The sequence below is a fragment of the Electrophorus electricus genome, chromosome 15, assembly GCF_041902795.1.
Source record: "Electrophorus electricus isolate QZ-2024a chromosome 15, ASM4190279v1, whole genome shotgun sequence".
NCBI lineage: Eukaryota > Metazoa > Chordata > Actinopteri > Gymnotiformes > Gymnotidae > Electrophorus > Electrophorus electricus.
In genome coordinates this window covers 67,448-80,515 of record NC_137511.1, presented here as the reverse complement: position 1 = coordinate 80,515, position 13,068 = coordinate 67,448, and the positions used below count along the sequence as shown (strand labels likewise).

The following is a 13,068-nucleotide window of genomic DNA, read 5'->3' as shown; positions in this document are numbered from 1 at the left end:
GTTTGAGTCTTTGTCTGTATGCAGGCAGGAGAAGAATGTAGGTGTGATCAGATTTTCCATAAGCAGTGCAAGGGGTGGGGTTTATAGCAACAAAATTTCACTGTAACACATACCCCGCCACCTCTGCTCTTTCCGGAGTCCAGTGTTCTGCCCTGGACAGTGGATAGAGAAGCCAGCGTATGTGTATGGTCACGACCCCAAGATACAAGTCTATTCTCACTTTATCTGAGATGGCACCACCTTGTCTAAAGTTATACAAAATTAATTCTGAATATGCTCTGTTACACAGTCAAGTCCTTCTGGACCTACAGGTAAATAAGTTATCAATAAACACAGCTTTAGGTTTAGGCCCCACCACATTGAGTGATTCCCAAAGAAACAAGAATTGTTTCAAAATTCATTTTAAGAAAATCTTGAGTATTGAAAATACCAACAATTATTGCCTTGTAAAAATCACCAACAATAATTACCTACATTGATATTGCTATGTGATGGTACACCTGATTAAAATTGCTTTTGTCAAGCATTTAAAGTACCTTTAGGAAAAGTCTGTTTGTATATATTATGCCAATCCCATCACTAAAAAAAAAAAGTGAAATCTTGCATTACATTGAGAACAGAAGCTCCTCAGGATTAATAAACTCCAAATGTAACTCCAAAGAAATGCCATGGTTGTAAAAATAAATAAATAAATAAAAAAGTAAAGATCTTTAATTGGTATGTCAAAAGTTTTTTTGACATCATCCCCTTGCCATATCCCAACCACCTGTCTTGCACACAGCTCTTGCCTCTTTCTGGACCAGTTGTCGCCAGTCCTTACCCTTGGCCTCATCATAGTGGATGAGGTTGGAATGCTACCCAGACCTGCTTGGTCAGAAACCAGTGTTCCAACTAGTGCCCTGAGGCATGCTTGGTTCACTGTGTTGTACTCTCCATCTTCTTGATATGATTTCAATTTCAACCTGTGAACTCTTGGGGTCCCCAGACTCTCTATAGTAAAACACCTCTCTCATATATGATCATGGGTGACCATGAACTCTTTTGTCAGTATGCAGATGGGAAGTTGCAGCTTGTTCTTGTTTCTAAATAGAGGCTTTGTGGCAAACTTAGCCACCTGTGCAGGTGAAGACTTACCCTCCTCTGGAGGTCCTCCACTGTGCACCAAGGCAATTTCAAATGCCATGCAAGTTAAATCCACACTAGTGCTACATTTAGCAAACTTGGCATCTTGCATTGCCTTCCAAATAGGTTCTTTGATGTTGAAGTAGTTAGTGGAAATTGTCATTTGCCTAGATTGCAGTCTACACAGCACTCCTGGAGCTGAGAGGGTTAAGGACCTTGTTCAGGGAACCAACAGTGGCTGCAGACAGGATTCAAACCCACAACCTTCCAATAGAGAGCAAAAACTCCTACTCACTAGGCTACCACTGCCAAGTGATAAGATCACTAGTAAAGATGAATATTTCTTAAAGATCCTCCACCCAAATCCTTAGGTTTGAACAGTGAGAATCTTGTTTTCATTGCTCAATGTTGCCAACGTCAATAATGTAAGTCAGGATGTTATAAATATCCATTTTCACAAGTTATTGCTCCATAAGATGTATTGCCATCACTAAAACAGAAGACTTACATCAACTTTGTTTAGAACATCTACATTAACTACTCATTATTTATAAGGCCTTAAAGTTGCCATTATCTTAATGATATTTTAAAAATTCATTGATTTATTCAAACATGCAATCATTTAGTTTAACTTGAAATGATTTTACTTGCCTTTAAAAATATTTTTGTGAAAGCATAAGAATTTTATGAATCAAACATCTGAAATATTTAATGGTCAAGGTTTTGCTGGATGATTAGTTCTTGTAGTAATTGTTTTTTTATACAATGTCAATTTTAGCTTGTATTCATATTTTTATTTTTATTTTTCATCATGATCACAACTCTATAGTGAGCAAAGCTCTTGTCTTAATTGCTACAGTAATTGTTAAATTAAATGGAGCAAATAAAATGGAGCAAAACTATATATTAAATCATGAAATTGAACCCAAAAAGAATTTCCAACTGACTTTTAGAACCTTTTCTACCCGCCCCCCGCCTTCTATTTTTTTCAGATTGTCCTAACTGTAAGTTTCAGTATGCCCTGGCAAAAGGAGGTTGTATGCACTTCACTTGCAGCCAATGTAGATATGAGTTCTGCTGTGGCTGCAACAACCCTTTCCACAAGGTAGGAATGTGAATTATTTCAAACTATACAAGAAGTGTATTTTTCTGTATATGGTGAAAAAGTGCATTAAAAATACTACTACAAAACTTTCCTGAAGTACAGTGCCCTCCAAAAATATTGAAACCCCTGGTAAACAAGATCAAAACAGGATGTAAAAAGCATGCTTTATAACTTATTCCTTATTACTTATTTTTAATATATTAACCAGAATATAGTGACCATAAATATAACTAAATCTAAAAATCTTGTAACACGGGGAGGCTTGGCAGGATGCAAAAGAGGAGCTGTGATACATACAACAACATTTATTTAGAGACACGGAAGACAACATAGCACTAAGGCTATCATGGGATCAAACACTGACAACGTTCATGTTTACACAAAGGATTTATATACACATACATTAACAACACAACGAGGAGCATTAGCATGGCACTGCCTATCAACAAATTCTATGACATGGAGAAAGCCATGTCAAAACAAAGAAGTATTTATCTCAGTAAGAGAGAATGATGCCTAACACTATCTTCTGATGTTCAGTGCTTACCATTCAGCAAATAAGGTAGACTATGTAATTAGCTAAGTTTTATATAATTAATGCCAAGAAATGTAGCATTTGTTTTTCTAAAATCCATTAAATCTCTCATTTTTGAGAAATCCAATCGAGTGTCAGTGATGACACAGTACTAGGTTTGTTTTATTTTGTTTACAGGTTCCTGACTTAAGCTCATCATAGAGGTGAATGTTTAATTTTTGATGTCCCATGTTTATGAATCCCCTGTAATAGAAAGACATGATTTGTTTTCTTTTGTTAAGCTGACTGAGCAAGGGGAGATGGCTTGTTGTGCCGTGGTCAGTGCCCACGAAGACCGCACCTTAGAAGATGCTGTGCTACTTGTGTCAGACCAAGGGAAGCAGCTCCTGTGAGCTGATGTTAGCGGTAAAAGAGTTGGCCCTTCGGCAACCAGCTGTGAGCAAGCCAACTGACAGTAAACTACAAGCCCAACTCCATTTCACTGATGATGGTAGACCTATATGGTTGAAGTGTCAGAAGGAGGGGCACAAAGCGAAAAACTGTCCCTCAGTATGTAAAATAAAAGGATGGGATAGCTCTGGTGCTCAGGAAAGTGAGATGCCCCAGGTGGCTGTGAACCGGGCCATTCAAAGGCAAAACATAGATTCCCATGACACTAACCCTAGTCACAGTAAGATATTAGAGTGAGCAGTGGGGACTTGTCCCATAGTGGAAGTCAAAATCGGGGGTGTTACTGCCTCATGTTTACTGGATACTGGCAGTCAAGTAAGCACCCTGAGGGAGGAGTTTTTTCATCAGCAATTGGGTGGGGAAACAGGAGATATGTTGTCAACTGCAGGATGGCTCAGGTTAACAGCCGCTAATGGATTAGATATCCCCTACTTAGGATATTTAGAGTTGGAAGTAGAGGCAATGGGAATGAAGATCCCTGATTGTGGGTTTCTAGTGGTAAAGAATCCCCAGAATCAGCAGACAGCTGTACCCTGCATTTTAGGCATAAACTTCATAGGTCGTTGCTGTCAGTTAGTTCAGGCTGAGTTCGATCGCACTTTAGATATGACGGTAGATTCTGACTGGAGAAACATGTTTCAATAGATACACACATAGAGTTGACAGGACAGTCATAGCTCGAATAGCAGGCAAAGAGTTAATACACATCCCTGCAGCCTCAGTGGCTACAGTTATGATCACCTAGGTCACCAAGAGAAGGACTGTGGATGCTAGAGCCAGGTAGTTACCGGGCAGGATAGTGGTCATGCAATCACTAGTGAGGGCTCAAAGACAGGCAGTACCAGTGCAGGTAGTTAATCTCTTGTTTGAGGCAGTGTGGTTGAGGCCCTGAACTCGGATAGGAGTCCCTGTTACAGAGAGTGAACCCAGAACAGCATTATGAAGTAAAGTTTCAGCAGATCACTTCAAACACAGAACAAGTATCTGTGGACCTGAAGGAGGCACAGACGCAGTGTAATTTGTCATGTGTAATGAGTAAACTAGATGTAGGGGGTACAGTGGAACAACAAGCTGAGTTAAGAGCATTACTGGACAAATATGCTGACATTTTTGTCATGGGAGATGACAATCTAGGGTATACAGAGACAGTGAAACATGAGATTAAGATGGTGGATGACGTGCCGGTGAACCTCCCGTACCATAGAATTCCACCTACCCAGTATAAAGAGATCAAGGATCATATCTCTGTTATTGAGAAAAGGGGTTATTAAAGACAGCTCTAGCTCCTATGTCTTGCCTGTAGTGGTGGTACGGAAGGCGTATGGCAGTTTTCGCTTGTGTGTCGATTACTGCAAGTTGAATCAGAAAACCAAAAGAGATGCGTTTCCTCTGCCACGAATAGATGACAGTTTTGATGCTTTGTGTGGAGCGAGATTTTTCTCCACTATTGATCTTGCTAGTGGTTATCATCAGGTGGCCGTTGAAGAAAGGGATCGGCATAAAAATGCATTCACCACTCCTTTTGGTTTATATGAACATGTACGTATGCCTGTGAGTTTGCAATGGGCCAGCAACATTTCAGTGGTTGATGCAGGTGACCATGACTGACTTAATTTTCCAAATAATGCTCGTGTATTTGGATGATATTTTGGTATTTTCCAGGACATTTCCAGAGTATTTGGAGAGGTTAGACAGTGTTTAGATGGCTGTAGGAAACAGGGCTTAAAGTGAAAATGAAGAAATGTCATTTTCTCCAGGATAAGGTGATCTTTTTAGGACCTCAGATTTCAGCTGAAGGCATAGCAACAGACCCAGGAAATGTGTCTGCTGTTGAGCAATGGCCAGTGACCTAGATGCTGAAAGCACTGCAATCATTTTTGGGGCTCTGCAGCTATTACAGGAAATTTGTCAAACGGTTTTCACAGATTGCAGGTCCCCTACATTATTTAGTAGGTTGTCTGAAAATGGTCACACAGTAGTATAAAATGGGGTTGTCTGAAAATGGGCCCCTCATCCAGAGTGAATGAGCTGATGGTAAGCCTGAGTGTCAGGTTTCATTTGATCATTTGCACCTGTGCTCGGATTTGCTGATTTTACGAGTCCGTTTATAGTCAAGACTGATACGAGTAGTCAGGGCTTTGGAGCTGTCTTGTATCCACAGCAAGATGGAGTGAGAAAGGTGGTAGCTTATGCGAGTCGGAGGTTAAGAAATGCTGAGAAAAAGATAAGTACTACAGCAGTATGCAGTTGGAACTCCTTGATTTGAAATGGGCCATAACAGAGAAATGTAGGAGTTATCTGCTGGGCACTACATCCTTGGTGGTTACGAACAATAACCCGCTATGTCATCTAAACCCGCTTTGTCATCAGTACCGTTCAGGCAGGGGAGACCGAGATTGATCCAGAGGATAGTGAATATGACAACTGCATGGCTATTTGCAATTTAATGAGTAGAGGGACTACTCTCGACCCAGAATTGGATATGGTTGGGATAGAGAGGTGTGAAGTTAAACAGATGCTGGTGAGGGTAGCGAGCTGCCGAGATGTAAGTACAGCTCAGGGCAACACGCCCACCTTACCTGGGTATGCCAAGAATGAGTTTTCTAACAACAGGATCCAGTGCTGAGTGTGTTCAGAACCTGGTGGAAAAGGGGAAGGAAGCTTATGGGCCGAAAGAGGCAAGGACTGTCTAAACCGGTATGGTCGTGGCTGAAGCATTGGGACAAATTAGGGAGCGTGAGGGTTTACTGTACCAAGTAGTGGAGGATGTGAGGCATGGGGAGTGTCTATAGTTCATAGTGCCTGACTGTTTGAAGACACAACTCTTTGAGAGTGTGCATGACTATATGGGTCATCAGGGTATAGAGAGAACACTGAAACTACTACACTGTAGGTGTTTTTGGGTAGGGATGTATGAAGAGGTTGAGCGGTGGGTAAAGAAATGCCAACATTGTGTTTTAACCAAAATGCCTCATCCCAAAATACATCCACCCATGCAGTCTTTTCTAGCTACCAGACCACTGGAGGTAGTAGCTGTAGATTTTACCCAACTCAAACCAGCATCTGAGGTGAGAAAGAGTGTCTTAGTGATTACGGGTGTTTTCACTAAGTTCACATGGGCTTTTGCGACCCGAGATCAAAAGCTGACATGACTGCAAAAATTATACTAAAAGAGTGGTTCATGTGGTATGGAGTACCCGAGAGATTATACTCTGACCAAGGCCGGAATTTTGAAAGCGAGGTCAAGGGCTAAGAGAAGTCTCATGATGCTGTATCACCCAACTGAGAATGCCCAATGTGAGCGATTTAACAGGACGTTACATGAGCTTTTGTATACTCTTCCTCCAGAGAAGAAACGTAGATGGCCAGGGTATTTACCAGAATTGGCCTTTGCATATAATGTGATTCCACATGCGACTACAGGGTATTCTCCGTATTTCTTGCTGTTCGGAATGGATCCTCATCTTCCGACTGATGCATTGTTAGGAAGAGATGCAGTTGTGGTGCCTAATCATGAGCGAGCCAAAGCTTATTCTGAACAGAAAGCAGCTGAACGCACAGCCGTTCAGAGGAACAAAGTGTACTGCCCCTCCATTGATGTAGGCCAGTGTGTATATATGAGGAATCGTCTTCCAGGCAGGAACAAAATCCAGGATGCCTGGCAGGCTATTCCTTATCATGTAGTGGACGTGCAGGGGATGATGTACACAGTGGAACCAGTGGAGGGAGGACCGATAAAGAGAATTAATCAGGTGGATATACGTCCTTGCACTCATTTCTCTACTTCTGCCCCTCAGAGGGGAAAGCGAGAGCAAGTGGTGAAAACTGTTGCTGTACATGAATTGCAGGTTGAATTGGAGAACCTTGAGGAAGGGGTGATGTTGGTAGGCACAATTTCGCCAGCCATGAGTCGTCATATGGATCAGATTGGCTCACAGGATCCTAATCTGGATGTGCCAGTGAGGATGTTTTCTGTAGCGGATAAAGCAGATACAGGAGAAGTGACTGCTGACTTTAGTCTAGAGCAGTGTCTTACTCAAAATTTAGTCTTACTCAAAATCCCAGTCAGTGGGATCTGTCGGAATAAAGACCTGAAAATGTTCGTAAGCCATCAGTGTGGTTTCTTTCCCCAGTGACTGCATATCACCCCATATTTGTATCCAAGTTAAACAAAGTCAATTTACGTCAGTTAGACTGCACTCATTTCAAGGGTTGCCACAAATTGTGCCATACACAGATTTGAGAAAAGACTCAGTTTTTTCCTTCAATTATTCAAATAAAGGTTATATTTTTGTTAATATTTGAATGAACCCTCAAAAGCATAATTATTTTTACAGCCCATTTTGCTTATGTTTACCAGGGGTGCCAATATTTGTGGAGGACATTGTATACACGTGTGTACACACACACACACACACGATACATAAGAGATATTCTTGAGGGTATTTGAGAGCTGTTGAGGCCTATACTGGAAATTTGGCCTACAGATTGAACCTATTATGGACCCCTTCATGTTTCATTAGGTGTAGTTTCTGAGGCTCAAATGCATTTGTTTCAAGAGTCCAATGAGCAGGATGAAGGCCATTACCCTTATTGATTCAACTCACTGAAAATAAATGCTCTAAATAAAAATAATATAATATTATCAGTGGAAAAGCCTTTTACTAATAATTGTCATTTCCTTTGCTTTTTAGAGAGGATGTATGTATGCTCAATGCACAGTGACAGGACTACATGCCCACCATCCTCGTGACTGCCTTTTCTACCTACGAGACTGGACCCCAGCTAGGTTACAGGCTTTGCTACAGGTACAAAAGAGAAGGCAGATGTTGTGTCAAAGCGAAAATGCAATTCATGTTGCTATACCATTCACAAATGTTCTTCTTTGTAGATGGGTGGGGTGAAGTTCAACATAGACCCTGATGGGACAACGATGGGTATGGTCAAACCTGGCATGATATTCTGTCCTATTTTCTCACCATTTACATTTGTTACATAGTATGTTTAAGTCTTATATGTTCCACATAAGCATTTGAAGAATAATACATAAGCATAATAAGCGTTTGATATCACTCTGTGGCTGCTGGTAATTTTTCATTAAGATATTAGTATGATTCTGTATATAGTAGATGAAGGTATAAGTTGTTGACATACCCAGATATGTATATCTGTAAAAGGTACGTTTATGGACAACAGAGTATCTTGGTGAGCAGATGCCTAATGAGCAAGTCAAGGCAAGGCTCTATGAGTTCTCCATGACAAAACTTTAACCTTATGAAATACATGAAATGGGCAACATAAAACACAAATCACATAAAAAGGACTTTGAATTCACTGAATTACTCTTGTAGTTCTATATTACAATCTCATTTGCAAAAATGAGGAGACCAATCAATGTCACAACCATACTTTTTTTTACTTAAAGGTGTAGTGAATAAAATTCAGAAGCGAGGACTTAGCTTGAAAATTCAAATGATTACAACTAGCAGGCCCCTCTCACTCCCTTTCTACTGCACTCCTTCCCTGCTTGCAAAGTCCCTCTCCACAAAGAAGGCTGCTGTGCACATTGTGAAATGTCAACAAACTGGCCAATAGACAAGCAGAAATTAATCTGTACATGAATGTCTTGGTGGTTAGCATGTTTGCCTCTTAGCACTAGGGACTTGGGTTTGAGTCCCTTTGTGGGTGGACTTTCCATGTTCTCTCTGTGTGGGTTTCCTCAGAGGTCTCTGGTTTTCTCCCAAAGTCTAAAAACATGGAGGTTAGGTTGATTGGATACTCTAAATTCTCCTTTATGAATGTGACCTGTGTGTGTGCATGTATGTCCAGTGATGGTTGGTGCTCTGTCCTTGTCTTGACCTCCTCCCCTTCCCCAGCACCTGGTGTAATCCCCCATGGGACTGTGGTTTCTGATTGAGAAATGTGCTACACTGTGTTATTATCTTTGTGGGGTTTTTTTAATCAGATAAAAAAAACATCAAGCATGCTAGCATGCTTGTTTAATCTCGGGCTGGATTGATTGTTTTGACTCAGATGTGCTGGATTCATGTAAATGCTATGAGGAGGACAAGGTGGAACTAGAAAGGCCTGATTTTTTTTCACAGATTATCTGTCTCATATACTATTGTGTGGACATAGTAACATAGTAAATATGGCAAAAAGTAATTTTTATAGGAGTTACGTACTGCTGTTTTAATTCACGTGTTTGTCACACAGAAGGATGTGGAGTGATGGAGCAGAAAGATGGAGCACAGTTTGATGCACCATGTGGAATTCAAACACAGGAAGGCCATGCTGGACTTTGCGAGTGAGTGACCTTGTATTTAGTCATACTTCTTATATTTACTCATACTCCCATTCGCCATTTAGCTGTACTGAAACCAAAGATAGCCAATTCATTAAATTGCTAAAGAGTTGGCAGTTTTGGGGGGGGCTTTCTGCAGACACACACATTGGTATTAAATAGAAAATACTACTATATTTCTAACTTTGCATAACAGAACCGATTTTGACACCATTATACAAAGCAATGAATAACATGAATGGCCATTGCATTATTTTATATCCAAAAGCTGGAGTAAAAATGCCCTGGTACTCATTATGCATGCTATAGTTTTATTAGTGACATCTAAACCCATAGTCATGGGTCAAACTGCAGTTCTTTTCTTAATAAATTTAGTAGCTTTGGCACCATGGACTTGGATATAAGGTAACCTTGCCTTGGCAACTCATTAGCGGTACAAAACAACCTTACATGTAAGCCAAACCTTACATTTGGCTGCCTTGCAAGTTTGTAGGTTATTGTGCCAGAAGGACCATATAAAACAGCAAGTAAAACAATATGAAATTTATGAAGCACTTAAATTAGACTTCAAATGACTTAAGTAAAATTAATAAAACAATGATGATAAGAAGATTGCATGAAGTGAAATATGATAAAGAAGCATAAAACTAAAAACACCCAGAAGTGAAATATGATAAGTAGTATAAAACTAAACATCCTCAGGCTGTTATATCAAGAATGGGACAGATTGAAACTGCATTGACTTTATATTTTCATTTTATGTCTCAACAATTTAATAAATAAATAAAGGTGCAAACCAATTAAAGAGAGACATGACAATCAAAAAATAAAGTTTTTAAACAGGAAAAGAAAGCAATGCACACTGTTGTTGTTCCCAGAGGACTTAATGACATTATACTTAGAGAAGTTCTAACAGATTGTTTTAGACTCAACAAAGACTGTACTGGGTAAAGAACTGAGCTGGAATTCTCTTTTCCATTGCCTTGCCTCAAGCCTTGTCCCAAATGTTCAGTGCCATTTACGATTTGGATTAGGTGTGAGGGGATCTGGGAGAGAGCACAAATATGGACTATCTGGTTGGTATCTGATAAATTTAGGAGAGGTCTATGTTTTACAAGAGAGATTAAGTCTGTCCTAACTTTAGAGGCTCTGTGGTGTCAATCAACTCAATTGTCTATTGATGTTATATGATAAAATTGCACAACCAATCACATTGGCTTTGGTGCTGACTCAAATTCTATTAGCCAGTTAAGCCCCACCATTCTTTTCATGATGGAATGTGCGAACACCCGATCACACCAGTACAGAATTGTGTATTCCATTAAAAACATTAGCTATATTTAAAAAGATGGACACTAGGTTATAACAACAATGCTCAACATAAACATGCTTTGTACTTTACAGCAAACATTACAGAGAATATCTTGTAAGCCTCATCAATGCCCACTTGCTTGACCCTGCTGACTTCTTTGAAGAGGGTGAATTAATTAGTGCCTGCAAAAGACACAAAGTATACCATGATCGAGGGGAAGAAGAAAATGATGAGACATATCACACCAGACTACGGCAGGTGAGTGAACAACTCTTATCTACATATTAACTTATCTATATAAGTGAATTGTCATATTTCGTTGTTTAGATAACAGCTGATGAGACCCTGTCATTTAAAGACAAATGTAGATATAGGTGCATGTCAGTGTAGAGCACTTTTGGATTTGCTACTGACCTTTTTATACTGTTCATTGATGGCTCTGCTTGAATGAGGGATGATTATTCATGAATGCAAGAAAAGAGCAGCATACAGTGACATTCATTTATAAGCCATGTTTGCAGCAAAGACTAAAAACATGACGGGATCACACAAGTTTTGGGTACATAAAGAAAACAGGAAGCATCCAAATCTAAGGAGCAAGACAAATGATAACAGTAGAATTTAAACAATGACCATTGACAGTCTAGAAAACACAGGATCTATATATACAAGTTGATAGGTAAAAGGAAAAAGGGTTCAACAGATCAAGGCCAGGGAAAAACTGAAACAGGAGCCAGAACTAGGAATAAAACCAAAACAAGTAAGCACATGGTAAGGTGTTGCCATGGGAACCACATCGCCAGAGGAGGGACAACCGCGATATCATGGCTAATACACATTTACTTTAATGTAAATGAGAGTTTTGAGAATTTTTTTAGGCAGTGATGTGATCTGTAAAATTTGAAAAATGGCTAGCAGAGTTTTGAGATATTCAAAAATATTCACTATTAATAAAGTGATAGACACTATGGTTCACATCATAGCTAAATGCTTGTAATTTTGGTCTATTTCTAGTGTTATAGGTGTAACTATGTCTGATATGTTTTTCTTTAATAATCTGTTTTCATGTTATACTTTTGCAGAAACTGAAGGAGATACCCCTTGGTGATAAGGTCCCACGAAAGATTTAATAGAAAGGAGAAGTTGTGAGCGTTTAGTTATATTTAAAGATGAACATATACATACATAATGTTTTAGCCACCTATTGAGCTTATGTAGCTGGTTTAGCTTGCCAAAGGTTACCAAAGAATATGTGAAGATGCGGTACAGCCAGAAACAACTAGGCAATTTATATAAAATGTATAGAAAATTATACTACTTTATTCTTTTTCTCCACTAGTAACTTAGTTCATTCATACAATGACACTCTTCACTTGATTGCACCTGAAATTTTTAAATGATTACCATCCCAGTAATCCTTCTGTCTATTATGCATCCCTTTTGCATTAATAGCAAACGTACAAGTATTGTCCTTAAAATGAAATCATCTACTTGTGAATTAGATGCAGTCTTTATTACTTTTTTAAAGAAGATTTTACTTTAAGTTTTCAATGAGGTTTTAGCCACTGTGATCAGTCTTCTTTCTGAAGGTATCTATGATTAGAACTCCAATTAAGAAAGCAGATTCAGATCCAGCTGTTTATCATTTTAGGCCCATATCCAGCCTACCGTTTTTAAGTAACATCTTGGTAGAAACTTGTTATTCAACTAAATTTTTGATTTCAGATAATGTCTTTGGAAAATCTGGTGCTCATTTTAATCACAACACTGAGCTTGCCCTGTTCAGAGATTTTAAATTTTCTGCTGCTGAGTGCTAGTTCTGATAATACTTATATTCTTGTTCTTCTTGACCTGAGTGCAGCTTTTGATACTGTAGATCATGACCTTATTCTGCATTGACTTAAACACTAAGTCTCTCAGCACCAGCATGAAGCTGCTTCAGGTCATACCTCAGATAGCTTTATGGAAAGATATCAAAACATTGACATTAAATATGGAACTCCAAGAGGATCCATTTTAGCATTTTTTGCTCTTCTTTCTCTGTGACACCTCGTTACATAATTCAAAAGCATTAAATCTATTTTCATAGTTATGCTGTTGACACACAATTTTATATACTAGTGTTACTGTGTATTCAGGAGCCACTTAACAAACTGAACATATACTTGAATGAAATATCTGACTGGACGTAACAGACCTTTTTACATCTAGGCAAAGATGAATGAAATAAACAGAATGCT

General features: G+C 39.2%; 1 protein-coding gene across 5 annotated transcripts in view; it reads left to right on the top strand.

The window, feature by feature from the left end:
- Nucleotides 1-13,068, top strand: part of LOC113591443 (E3 ubiquitin-protein ligase RNF31) — a 26,883-nt gene extending 13,815 nt beyond the window's left edge. For 4 of the 5 annotated variants that reach the window (XM_081698024.1, XM_027031936.3, XM_081698025.1 and 1 more), the window contains 6 exons: nucleotides 2,115-2,227; nucleotides 7,907-8,020; nucleotides 8,104-8,149; nucleotides 9,429-9,519; nucleotides 10,921-11,086; nucleotides 11,911-13,068. In XM_081698024.1, coding sequence (XP_081554150.1) covers nucleotides 2,115-2,227; nucleotides 7,907-8,020; nucleotides 8,104-8,149; nucleotides 9,429-9,519; nucleotides 10,921-11,086; nucleotides 11,911-11,958 — 578 coding nt within the window. In that variant the 3' untranslated portion in view covers nucleotides 11,959-13,068. The remainder of the gene's footprint in view (nucleotides 1-2,114; nucleotides 2,228-7,906; nucleotides 8,021-8,103; nucleotides 8,150-9,428; nucleotides 9,520-10,920; nucleotides 11,087-11,910) is intronic. The other variant, XM_027031937.3, reaches the window with a different exon arrangement.